This window comes from Camelus bactrianus, chromosome 5 (genome assembly GCF_048773025.1).
Source record: "Camelus bactrianus isolate YW-2024 breed Bactrian camel chromosome 5, ASM4877302v1, whole genome shotgun sequence".
Lineage (NCBI taxonomy): Eukaryota > Metazoa > Chordata > Mammalia > Artiodactyla > Camelidae > Camelus > Camelus bactrianus.
In genome coordinates, this window is record NC_133543.1 from 47,484,188 (window position 1) to 47,497,402 (window position 13,215).

General features: G+C 38.5%; 1 protein-coding gene across 4 annotated transcripts in view; it reads right to left on the reverse strand.

Annotated features, from left to right (window-relative positions):
* Positions 1-13,215, reverse strand: part of GRB14 (growth factor receptor bound protein 14) — a 104,872-nt gene that overhangs the window by 21,734 nt on the left and 69,923 nt on the right. For 3 of the 4 annotated variants that reach the window (XM_074363799.1, XM_010971391.3, XM_010971392.3), the window contains 2 exons: positions 2,130-2,251; positions 130-204 (listed from right to left, as the gene is read on the reverse strand). In XM_074363799.1, coding sequence (XP_074219900.1) covers positions 130-204; positions 2,130-2,251 — 197 coding nt within the window. The remainder of the gene's footprint in view (positions 1-129; positions 205-2,129; positions 2,252-13,215) is intronic. The other variant, XM_074363798.1, reaches the window with a different exon arrangement.

Genomic DNA, 13,215 nt, shown 5'->3' on the forward strand with positions numbered 1-13,215 from the left:
TAATTTTACCTCCAGCAAAAATTAATCATTCAAGGCATAACATTCCAAAATCTGGACATGAATTAAATATGGACCTTAAAGTTTCCCTTTATTATTTATTACTCATATTTTAATGAAAATATATTTTACCTGCAAAATCTGTGTGGGGGATATTTCACCATTGAATTCAGTTGCAAAAGACACCATATGCTCTGGAAAAAAATACTGACGAAAAGATACATGTTACATTATCCCAAAAGCCATGCCAGAAAAGATTGAACTCTGTATGACCAACACAGTAAACTGAAGCAAAGCTCTTTAAATCAGTGTGATGAAAATTCACCTGAAGCACTTAAAAAAATGCCAGTCCCTGATTCTACCCACAGATATCTTAATAAAAAGGTAGGAGCAGGGCCCAAAGGTTAGCCAAACACCCTCAGATGGTGTTGAGACACAGAGATCCACGTACCTCCAGTCACAACACTGCCCTCAGGCTGACCGCAGTCACAACACTGCCCTCAGGCTGACCACGTGCTAGCTCCTGTATCTCTTCGCTGAGTCCTGCAACCACTCCAGCAGGTGCTGAAGGACTCTCAGCTCCATTTTATAAAGTTAAGGCTCACAGAAGTAAAGGATATATACAAGGTCACAGCCCACAGTGTACAGGAGCCAGGACTTAGAGGGCTAGGGAGCTAAAAGGACAGTTTTTTCCACCTAATCTTTCTCCAAACCTGTTTAATCATAAAATTCACCCAAGAAAGCTGTTTAAATTAGGAATTCTCAGACCTCATTCCTGGAGTGTCTGATTCAGTAGGTCTGGGTAGGACCTGGATCCTGTGTTTATAACAAGCACTATTCCCTCTCCTCAGGGAATTTTTATGATCGGACAAGTTTGGGAAAATAGATTCCTCTTTACTTCCTCTAGGACAGGGTTTTTGAATAGTAGTTCTATTAACATTTGGTCTAATAACACCGTGTTGTGGGGGGCTGTCCCGTACACCATAGGATGTTTAGGGCATTCCAGGCCTCTACCCACTAGCAGCCCTCCCCAGCCCCACAGTATGACAACCAAAAATGTCTCCAGACATCATCAAATCAGCCCCCCAGTTGAGACCCACTGCTCTTGGTCAACAAAATGAATCTACAGCCTTGTTTAAATTAAAAAAAAAAAAAAAAAAGATACAACCAAAAATGAGCACTAAACCATACATCTTTAACTATGACTTTTAAATTCCTGCTTTTAGTAAAGATTCACAACAAGAAAACAGTTAAACAGTTTCCTTTCAAAAAAATTCTATTTAACTTTTATTAGGACTCTTAATTTCTTTGTCAAAGATCATTCCATTATGTTTCTATTAATAATAGGTTCAAATAAAAGAGAATATTAGAGGTCTTTCAGGGTTTGAAAATATTTTATTATAGTGTGTATCATATATTTTTCATAAAGTACCATTTCAACCTAATTATCCAAAACTTAGTGTAAAAATACGCTACAGCTGCAGAGACAAAAACAATTTAAAATAATGAGCCCAGAGGCTATTTTGACTCCTCTAGATCGCTAGTCTCCATTAGAATGTGACATACATTTATTTTCTTTTAAAAAGAGCTATAATGAAAGTAGTATTTACTAGATAATGCACTGGTCTTTATCTCATTTCTGCTTAGCTCAGTAATTATTGCACTGAAAACAAAATAACTTGAAACAGCAAGATGCATGTCAATCTTTAATTCCTGGCTAAGTTTTAATACTCCCAACAAACATCAATCTGTTTTTCCTTTAGAAATTTTCTTATTTAATTTTCTAAATTCTGTGAAAAGAGTTAAGCCATAATATTTGGAACTTGCATGGCGATATCTAATAACTTACTCACCAAATCAAATGCAGAGCAGGTTTTTTTATTTTTCTTAAAAAGCAAGAAAAAGAAGCAATAGTTCCCCCAAAACACATATCTGAACTTCTGTGGTGATGTCAACTAATCATTGTTAGAGTAAGAAGAAATGTGATCATAATTTAAAAGACCAGAATTCTTACCTACTAATTTACCAAACAGGGAATTGTATCTTATTTATAGTGACCTTTGTCTTCACATAAAGTAAAATAAAATTTAACTCATTTATTTTACAAAACTATTAATGGGGATTTAACTTACCATTGGGTTTTTAAAGAATTCATATTTGGCGTAATTTTTTCTAAAGTATAGCTTATTTTCTTCTTCCATCCCCCAGTTAGATAGCACTTCAATCACCAGCTCGTGGTCTTCTATTGTTCTTTCTGTAAAGAATGTTTCAGTGAGCGTGTCATCAGGTAGATGGATGGATGGATGGATGCATAGAAAAATAGAAAGATAGGTAGACAAATATATATATGGACATATATATCCATACAAATATACAAAATATGTATATATCTTTATTAAATATAGTGAAATTTCAACTCAATTCTGAAATAGCCAGATTGATGAAATTTTCATCAATTTTCAATTAGTAATGTTGATTTTTATACCAAAGCAGGCTGTAACCTGAAGAGAAAAACGACATAAAATATCACAGTGTCCTTTTTACTAATTCTCAATCTCCTTTTATTGCTAAGTAAATTATAAGTTTGATATCAAATCTGCATTAAGAATATGGGAGCTATTTTTCTCCAACTCATCATGGTGCCAAAATTAAAATATTTGCCTCAAGGTTGGACAGTTCACCCCATTAAGAGACGAAGAATTTTGACAGGTTCAATAATTATTTAAGACGCAGCCTCGACAGTTGAGGAAAATTAAATACTTTAAAAAGAAAATTTTAATGCAAGTACATACAATTTTTTTAAGAAACCTAATTTCTTGTGGCACCTTATACTTTCAAAACTAATGTTCAGGCAAATATAGTTTGTATTAACAATGAAGATAATTAGGTAGGGTGGGAAGGCACTTAGGAGGAAGGCACTTAAATGAAAAAAGCAACGACAACTTTAAAGAGGTAAACATAGCATGCAAAATTCCTATTTTAACAAGAAACTGTGATGTCCACAGCAGTACTCTTCATAATAGCCCCAAACTGGAAATTACCCAAATGCCTATCAACATGAAAATGAATAAATATACTTTGTAAAGGACACAATGGAATATATACTACAATACACAACTGCATAGATGAATTCCACAAACATAATATTAAATGAAAGAAGTCAGACACAAAGAGTATATACTATGTGATTCCACTTATGTAAGTTCAACACAGATACAATAAATCTATGGTGTTAGAAATCAAAATAATGAGGATAGTGGATGAGTGAGCAGGGGCATGAGGGAACCACCGGGTATGGGAAATATTCTGTTTCTCAATTTGGGTGTTGGACCCTCAGGTATATACAGTATCTGAGAATTCATCAACTTGTCCACATTTGCTTTGTTCATTTATGTTAAGGTATGTCATTCTTCAATAGATGGTTAAGGAAAAGTAACTGTGAAATTACTGATACAAAATAGGAAATGGAGAAAAGCCAAATAAGAAATATAGAAATCCTCTTCCTTTTTTAGGTGCTTCTAGGACCTTTTTGAAAAGTATCTGTGTCTCAGAAATTCAACACTCAGGAGTAATCTGTGACCTACAACACCCAAACCCTTGAAAGTAATGTCATACTTAAATAGAAGCCTATTCATCTGAAAGGAAGTTCTTGAAAGAGTGCTCAATGAATATGGATGAGTTTGAGCTAAGTGTGCATCAACACTCAGGGTTCTGTTCCCAACTCCGACTGCTCTTTTTCTGTCTGACTAGCTCCCATAGCCCCTCTCCCTCCTAAGATGCAGTCCTTGGCTCAGCTCTTTTCTTTCCTTTTCTCTCAACTAATTCACTCTCCCATCTTCGGCTATCATGTCTGTCTTCATTTCACTGAAGTGAAATCCCCAGCTACAGTTGCTTTCACTCACGCTCCAGTCCTAACTGCTAGACTTTCCACCCCTTCAAACAGTCTATCTAAAACCAGTCAGTATGGTAGTTCCTGAAAATATTAAATTCCAGCAATTCCACTTCTGAGTATATAACCAAAAGAAGTGAAAGCAGGGACTGGAACAGATATTTGCACACAAATGTTCATAGTAGCATCATTCACAATAACCAAAAAGTAAAAACATCCTAATGTCCATTGAAAAGTTAATTAGGAAACAAAATGTAGAAGAGATATACAATGGAATATTTAGCCTTAAAAAGGAATGAAATTCTGACACATGTTACAACATGGATGAACCTTAAAGATATTATACTGTCTTATGCTGTAAGACAGGCACAAAAGAACAGATACGATATGATTCCAATTTCATGAGGTACCTAGAATAGACAAATTCATAGAGACATTAAGTAGAATGGTGGTTGCCAAGGACCAGGGTGGGAGGTGAGAATGAAGAGTTAATTGTTTAACGGGTTCAGAGTTTCAGTATGGGAGGATAAAAATGTTCCAGAGATGGATGGGAGTGATGGATGCACAACAATATAAATATGCATAACGCCAGTGAATGTACCCTTATAAATGGGTAAAATGATCAATTTTATGTTTTGTGCATTTTACCAAAATTTTTTCAAAAGATGTAAAAATGAAACAAAGTATCTTCCCTTTTCCTCCTGAAACTGCTTTTTCCTGAATCCTCCTATGCCCATTACATCTTTCTCTATGTCCATTCCAATACCTCCACTGCTCTTACCCCAGGTATTTAAGACGCTTCCTCCGAGCGTCTCTCACACAACCAACAGCCCCTGACTCATTCCTGCTATCACCATTCCAATCTGGACCGTTGCTTTTTCTTAACTAATCTCCAAACCTCTGTGTTCTCATTCTTCCCATCCAATCTGGACACTGATACCACAGGAAACCTCTTAAAACATTTGTATCACTGTGACCCCTGCTCAAACACTTGTTCACTTCCTACTTGTTATAAGATAAATCCATATTGTCCAGCAGTTGTAACTTATTCGTTCACCTATTTGCTCAACAAACATTTATCGAAGGCCTACTATATGTCAGACATTCATCTTGGGGCTTGGAATTTAGTAACAGACAATCAGAAACCATTGCCTCATGTAGCTTCCTTTCTAATGGGAAGACATGGACAATAAATAAAATGCACATCTTAAAAGGTGGCACTAAACATTACAGGGAAAAATGGAGCAGGGAAAAGGGGGAGAGGGGGGCACAGGGTAAAGGAATCCATTTTCTATAGCTTGCCAGGGAAGGCCTTGTTGAGATTGTAATGTTTGAACAAAAACCCGAAGGAGAAGAAGGCATGAGATAGGCAGATAACTAGAGGAAGAACAAGAGAGCCCTTGAGGCAAGAGCAAGTCTGGTATGTCTGAAGAAGGGCACGGGGGCCAACGTGGCTGAAGCTGAGTGAGCAAAGGGGAGGAGAGTACCAGGACGGGAAGTTACGGAAGTGAAGGTGATGAGCTGGGGCACCTGGATAAAGCCCTGCAGTTCAGAATAAGGATCTGGCTTTTCCTCTGAGTTAGATGACAAGTCATTCTGAACAGAGGAATAACATGAGCAAAGCCTTTGCAGATGTCATTAACTTAAAGGTATTGAGATAAGGAGATTGCCCAGGATTACATTGGTGGGCCCTAAATCCAAACACAAGTATCCTTTTAGGAGAGAGACAGGAGATCTGACAGAGATAGAAGAGGAAGGGGCAATGTGACCACAGAGGCAGACACTCAAATGATGTGACCGCAAGCCAAGGAATGGTGGCAGCCACCAGAAGCTGGAAGAGTCAAGGAATGGACTCCCCATAAGGCCCCTGGAAGGAGCGTGGCCCTGCCAACACCGTGATTTCTGCCCAGTCAAATTAACTTTGGACTTCTCACCTCCAGAACTGTTAAAGATTACATTTCTATTTTTTTAAGCCACCAGTGATTTGTTAGAGCAGCCTTAGGAAACCAAGAGGATAGTCTAATGAGCACACTCTATCTCCATTTTACATAGAATGAATCTCAAGTCCAGAACAGCAAATGTCTCAGGATTTGATTGGCAACCACATGTCTGACCCCACGTCTCCGCTCCTTCCTCTGCAAGGCATGGCCTCTGCCTTCACCTCTGCCTTCACGGCAGTTCCCCCTGCCGCCTCTGCTGGGTCTACTTAGATCTTATGCCTTCGTTCTATACTGGCTCCTCTCTCACATTCCTGGAATTCTCAAGATTCGACTGCCTCAAATTCTTTTAGTTTGAAATGTGTTTGATAACTATTTGCTAATTAACTGAAAACAACCAACCACATTTTACATATAAGAGGAAAGAATTTAATGGGCAGTATTTCAAATTCTTATCAGCCGTAACCTCACATGAAAGTAACATTAAGTATACTGAATTTGGATTACATCAAAAAAGAAGACAGAAAAATGGAAAAAGCCACATTTGAACAGCTATGACAAATGTGTCACAAAATACCTAGTGTAAAATGTGTAGTCACCAAAAAAGCAGCAGTTCAGTTGGGTTTTGTTGACTACACACAAATAAAGCCCAGCATACCAATCTAGAATGGAAAATTAAGGGATACAGTATTTGCAGAAAATTTTTATAGTTCATAAAACCTAATATTTAAAGAATGCAATTACTAGCATCAGAAAAATAGTCTGGTAATCTTAAGCAGAAAAATGTCTTCAAATAAAGCTGGCAAAAACTAGAGTACGCGAGAAAGTGAAAGACACACTTTACATGCCTTCAAAGATTTCTGGTACTAGTCTATTGAAAATTCAGAAAACATATAAAAAGCAACCAAGTCCAGAGGATCAAATGCAGCTATAGGTTTTTAACCTCTTATAACTGGTACAACTTACTTATAGAATCTGGCGTTTAAAAATTATATTAAATAATCTTTCTACAGGCATACATCACCATCCCCACTGAGATGTGCCGTCGCAAATACCATCCCCCAAACAAGTCTCAGTATGTTAAAGAATTAATGCTACTATAATCCAAAGAACCTAACCAAAGGGGCCTAACTGATTATCAGCTAATCACATACAGAAAATGTGTGGTTTTTTAAAAAACACAGATATCAAACTAAACACAGATCTTAATAGGAACACAGTTCAACATGAAGATACAAGATGCCTAGATGCGTGACTTTGAAAGGCAAAGAAAAATGTTCAAGGAGGGGTGGAAAGTGGCTGAAGACCAGCCTTGTTTTGCCAAGGCCTAAGCACAAGGTAAGACATCGTCACCAAAACCTGAGAAAGGAAAAACAGAACAAAACAAAATGCTTGTCTAGCGGCTTCCAATAAACTTTCTCTTGACTCTTCCTCTACAGTCCCATCCTAAAACCAAGCAGGTTTTAACCGAGTAATCCTACTAAGTAACTTATAATATACTTTCTAAATATCAAAAGAAATGATTAATTCCATAATTAGATGCTCTTTGCTGCAATGTTCAAAAACAAAAGCTGCCACTCAGAGTGAACTCAGATAGTTTTGGAGTTACCATTTGAGAAATGACCCCAGGTAACGGTTGCATAAATTCCACAAGCTTTTTTTAAAAAACCTTACTTTTACTTCATAAATTCATCTAAAATACTATAATAAGACACATGAGTAAAACTTCACAGATACAAGTCTTTATTTTAAAAAAAACTTTCTAAAGTAAAGTATTTTTCAGACATTGGAAAGTGAATTATTACAATAATCAAATAGCACTCTTATGTAGGTAGAAAAATAGGAGAGAAGCCATTTTAAATTCAAAATTGCAACCAAAAAGGAGGAAAAAAGGAAAAACCCTTCAAAAAGAGTGAAAAAAAGCTTTCTTAAAAACAAAAGCTTCATATCACTCTATGTTTTACTTTTGTTTCTTATAGATCAGTGAAGTCTTTAGGTTATAGAATAAAATATTACCAAATTGTGATAACCACACATAATTCTGTTTCCTATTTAATTTTGAAAAACTTTTCCTTTAAAAAAGAGGAGAAGAGAAGAAAGAAGTTTCTTCTGAAACTGTTGCTTTAACTTCAAAGTCTTTTTAAAAACCTCAATCCTCCCAGAATGGAAAGTGTTCACCTGTGACCTTCTGCCTGGATTTCTTCGCTGAATCTACTGAAAGTACAGTGTGGGGCTCAAATAGAAACCGGAGTCCCTACTCTTCTCATCACTTGATAAGAGAAGAAACAAAAGTGGCTTTTAGCTCTAATTCACCCAGAAAACAATTCTTTGTATACCTTTGTTACAGGAAACTCCAGGAGACAAATGGTCCTTGTACTTCTCTGTGCTGGGTGGAAACTACATACATTTTGTCAATCTTATTTTCAGAAAAAATGAACAGCCTCTGACCAAGCAAAACAAAAACTAGGGAAGCAAAGAATAAAGCCAGGCTCAATTTCTAAAAGGATCCCTAACCTAAGAGAACTGCTTAATACCATTAAGATCCTCCAGAAAATTGCCGCCACTAGATTCAGCTCCCCAAGGGCAATAATAGGGAAATCGTGTCTTAAACTTGATGGGTATAAAGGCCTAGCGGGTCATTCTTCCCCAAATCAACACAGTCCTTATATTAATTCAGACTCAATGATCACAACCTGTATTCATAGAAAGCTTTATTTTTCCACAAAATGTCTGCATATATATTATCTTAAGTTGATGGTAAATACTTGAAGAGCTTAGAAATAGCTTCTACAAATTCTAAGTTATCCAATACATCCTTGAAGGACTCGGAGTAAATTTCCATCTGGGCATAATATGTGATTTCTTTGGCTTCCTTTCCAAGTCTCCTCCTTCTATGTACTTTGTAATCCATCCTTTGAACAGCTAGATATAAATACTTACAGTTTAGTACAGCTTAGTTCGAAAACCATTTATTTGTCCTAGACCCTAGGTTACAAAGATGTATGTATACAGAGTGTTCCTTCTCTCATGGAACTAGGGACTAGCTTTGATAACATGATCACTAATAAGACAGTTGCAGGAAATGTTACAGCAGCGCAGAAGATGGGCACTGGATCTACCTTGGGGCCTCAGGAATTTGAGCTAAGTCTTTAAAAATCTCTTTAAAAGTTTTTAAAATTTTGTTTATCCCTTTCTTTTCTAATTACTAAAATAATACATTTCCATTACAGAAAATCTGAGAAACACAAACAGCTGACAATCACAATCCATCTTTAAACCTGCCAATCAGGAATAAGCACTTAACATTTCAGTATATTCCCTTCTGGTCTTTTCCTTTGGGCCTATATGAGTTTATGTGTGTGTATTTTTCACATTTAGGAAACTGTATACATATAACCATACGAACAATGTTTCCTATATGTTGTGAAAAATATATACTTTTATTCAATCATCATTACAACCTTGTATTTGTCCACATCAGTCTTCAAAGGAAAACCTCCAAAACTATGATCGAAAGTTGTATAACTTAACATCTCGTGAATGTACTATAATTTATAACATTCTCCTATTATGACAGCATTAGGTTTTACTTTTCTCATTAATTGATACTGTACATAATCCTGCTTGGACAGCCTTAAATGTATTTTTTATCCAAATTTGCTTGTTTCCCCCACCCACCTACAGTGTGTATTGTGGGAGCATCGCCTCCCAGGACACAATTCATCTCTATCACTCCTAGTGCTTCCTGTACCACTGTTTGTGGGGGGAGGAGGGCACTGCAACTTCCTAATGGATGTATGAGAAGAGGTGTTGCCAGCAAGTATGCCGATTGTCTCAAGGAACATCTAGCTTCTGAGCAGCAAGAGTCTGCGCCCAGGCATATGGAAGAGGCAGATGTGTCTCCCTACCTGCTCTCAAATGAAAAGGCTGACTGCTTCATAAAGCTGAGCGTGGGATGCCTCCACCTGCTCTCCTCTATCTCCAGACTGGGGCACTGGGTTAGCTGTCAGTCAGCTTGGACAGCTGAGGGTTTTCATCTTACTTTATTTTTATAGGTATTTTTAGGAAGGTGCTAGCAGTTATTACACAGTTATACTTTATTGCCATTTCTAACTAACATTCCAAGTAAGCCTTGGAAAATGCATAGCAGTTAGCCAGGTAAAGATGGATGAAAGGACTTCCTGAGAGTCTCAACAGCATGAGCAAGGTAACCAGAGTAGAAATGTGCTATAGGCAGTCCTCTAATGCATCAACTTAGAGGAGGGAGGGGCGAGACACAAGGCTGGAAACAGGAAGGGTAGTCAGGTCAGAGGTTCTACAAGCCCTTCAAAGGACCTTGGGCCCTAACGCAAGGTGAACCAGGGCTGCGCTCAGATGGATAACTTTGCTATGACCGGAATTAAGAGGAAGGACCAACTGTAAGGCTAATGGAAGTCCCAAAGAGAGAGATTATGAGACCTGAACTCAGGCTATGAGAATACAGAGAAGGAAAAATCAGCTGGAGCAGGACGCAGATTTAGTTATGAGCACTCTTTGCTGGTTTCACATTTTCTGTCTCCAGCCTTAATGTGCTCCCAGAACACATGTCACATCAAAGCTCAGGTCAGGGCTACATAATTCTCAGTACAAGAAGGAAGCACACGTATCCTAAGGGCTTCACAATTATTTCTGCTGGTTACGAGGGTGGTCACAACTCCGATGGCTGGGAGGTTCCAAACAGCACAGAAAGTACAACCACATATCAGTATCAGGTCCAGACAGCAGGGAAAAACACTTGTGCTTCTTCAGGAAAAAAGGAAAAAAGTGAAGGAGCAGCTTCAAGGCAGGCGGCTGTGAAGCGTTTCCCCACCGCTGTGCATTGCATCAGTCTTAAGGAGACCACGTGGGCTTAGCTGCACACATAAAAATGGTTTCATTAAAAGCCTCCAGTCATTCATTTTGCCTATTAAAGCCACTCCACAATGATATTCACAATGGAAATCTTAGCTGTCCCTAGCAATGACACTAAAATACAATTAATTCCACTTCCCGAGGAGTCGCTAGGTATGCGCTTGAGGTATCGTATTAATTGCCACTGCTTCATACGGTGGCTTCAATGAGGAATCAAAATGGGAGCAAGGCAAACATGGATCCCACTAAGTTCCAGAAGACTTAAAACTGAAGTTTTTCCCCCAGCCATCCTCTTAACAATGATTATAAAAGCGGAGGACTGCATCTGGGGAGCTACAGTGACATCCAGTGGCTGTGAAGTGAAACACACCTGTTACAAAACGGCTTGCTGTATCATGAGAGAAGGGGATTTACTGACATGCTGATACTTTAAACCCCGTGTCTATAAAACCGTGTGTACAACTGAAGCTCATCATAACACGACCCAAAATCAGGCACATAACCGATTCATAACAAAACCAGGATGTATAGCTGCCTTCGATGATTTACTCCACCTACGAAAATTCTCAGCAGCATATATTAATAATTATGGACAGAGGATATGAAATAGTGATACTGTACTCAAAGTTCTAAATGTCATATTGCCATTCACATTGCATATAAATTCAAGAATAAGTCATTTACAAAGCACTTCCTCTGTTACAAAGTGGACCAGGTTGGATCAGTTTGATCCCAATAATTTCAGTACTACCTCGGTAAGGAAGGTTTATCCGAAAGTGTTCTTGAGGGTTCGAAATTTAAATTTATGTTTATAGCATGCAAGAGAGAGAGAGACGGAGAGTGAGACAGACAAACCAACCACATGATCCTGAAAACAGCTGCCTGACCTACTGGGGTGAGGAAAAAACAAACTTGCTTCCACAGAAAATGCATATACTTGAGAATCTGACAAGACCTAGATATGTACTAGGTTTGACTCTGGACCAGGAATTTTAGCACCAATTCTCTGTATTCTTATATGTAAAATGGAGATTAAAAAACATGCCTTCAGGACTGCTGTGAGAGCATCTATCTAGATGAACGTGAAACCTCTCACGAGGTACCCTGCACGTATAAGATGCACGTTAGCAGCTATCACACGTATGCATTCATATTAAAAATACCAAAGATTCAAGTTTTCTTTGCCACAGAAAGTGTCACTCTGAAAACAGACTTTAGACTCCATAACCCTATCATATTTTGTATGTCATGTGCTCTTCCTTCTGAGTTTAGTAATTTGTGTTGTGCTTTAATGGATCAAAAGCAACAAGAGTAGCCATCTGTTAAAAACATAGAATGTCTCTGAAACTTTCCTAAGCTTATCTGGGATACTGAAGTGAACTACAGTGCAGAAAACCCCCAACTCTCATCTCTCCCCTAAGTCAAATGTTGTTGCCTACAAGGCTTCAGGATCCCACCAAGACTCAGCCCCGTAAGTGTGCAGACCAGGGCGTGAAGACACTACAACAGGGCATGCACAGTTAGCAGGGATGAGAGATGGGCAGGGATAAAGCCAGGAAGTCACAGGTAGTTTGATGTAAAAGCAAAACATCGTTGCTTAGCCTCCAAATGGTCAAAATTTGTATTTGAGTCTTCTTAGTAGTAGCCTTTAAGTCAGATCAGATCACACTGCTCTCCGACGCAAAGACCTCCGGTTACATTTCCCCTCACTCAGTGTAAAAGACAAGACCCCTCCACAGCCTGGGAGGCCCTGCACGAGCTGGCTCTGCGGTGGCTCCACGCAGTTGTCCCCCATCACTTTCCACTTATGACTCCACTCTCGAAGTGCTGGCCTCGTGGTTGCTTCCAGAACACCAAGCATGCTGCCACACCTGGGCCTTTCCAGTTGATGTTTCCTCTGTCTAGAACGATCTTCGTCCACTGCAGTGCAAGAGCTGCTCCTGTCTGCTCCAGGGCTCTACTTGGGCATCATGCCTCCAGGGACTCCCTCCCTCCCTACTTAAAGCGCACCTTCCACTCATGCCCCACACTTCCCATCCCTCTTTCCTGCCCTCCTTTTCTCCCTGCTGCTAATCATCACCTAAGGGAGTATGACACATTTCAGTCATGTATCTCTCGTCTTTTTCCTCCCACTAAAATGCAAACTCACGAGGGCAGTGTTTTTGTCTATTGTGTTCATACTGCACACCCCGAGCCACACACACACACAAAATGTTTGGTGCAAAACAGTCAATAAATATTTGCTAAACTGAGGAAAGGAATAGGGAGAGGCAGAGAGAGTTCCTAGTTTGGGAGGAATCTGTAAAGTGAAAAGAAAAGAAAAAAAACAACGAAAAATACTCAGGATTTTTTTTAAGAGCACACACATACAAAAGAAGGTAACCTACAAAAGTGAATACACAGGATAGAGATTATGTTAAAGTAAAGAAACTAAAAATAGTTATCTTAGTGTTGTGAAATTATGGATAACACTGTTTACTTCTTACACCTTTATTTCTAAGT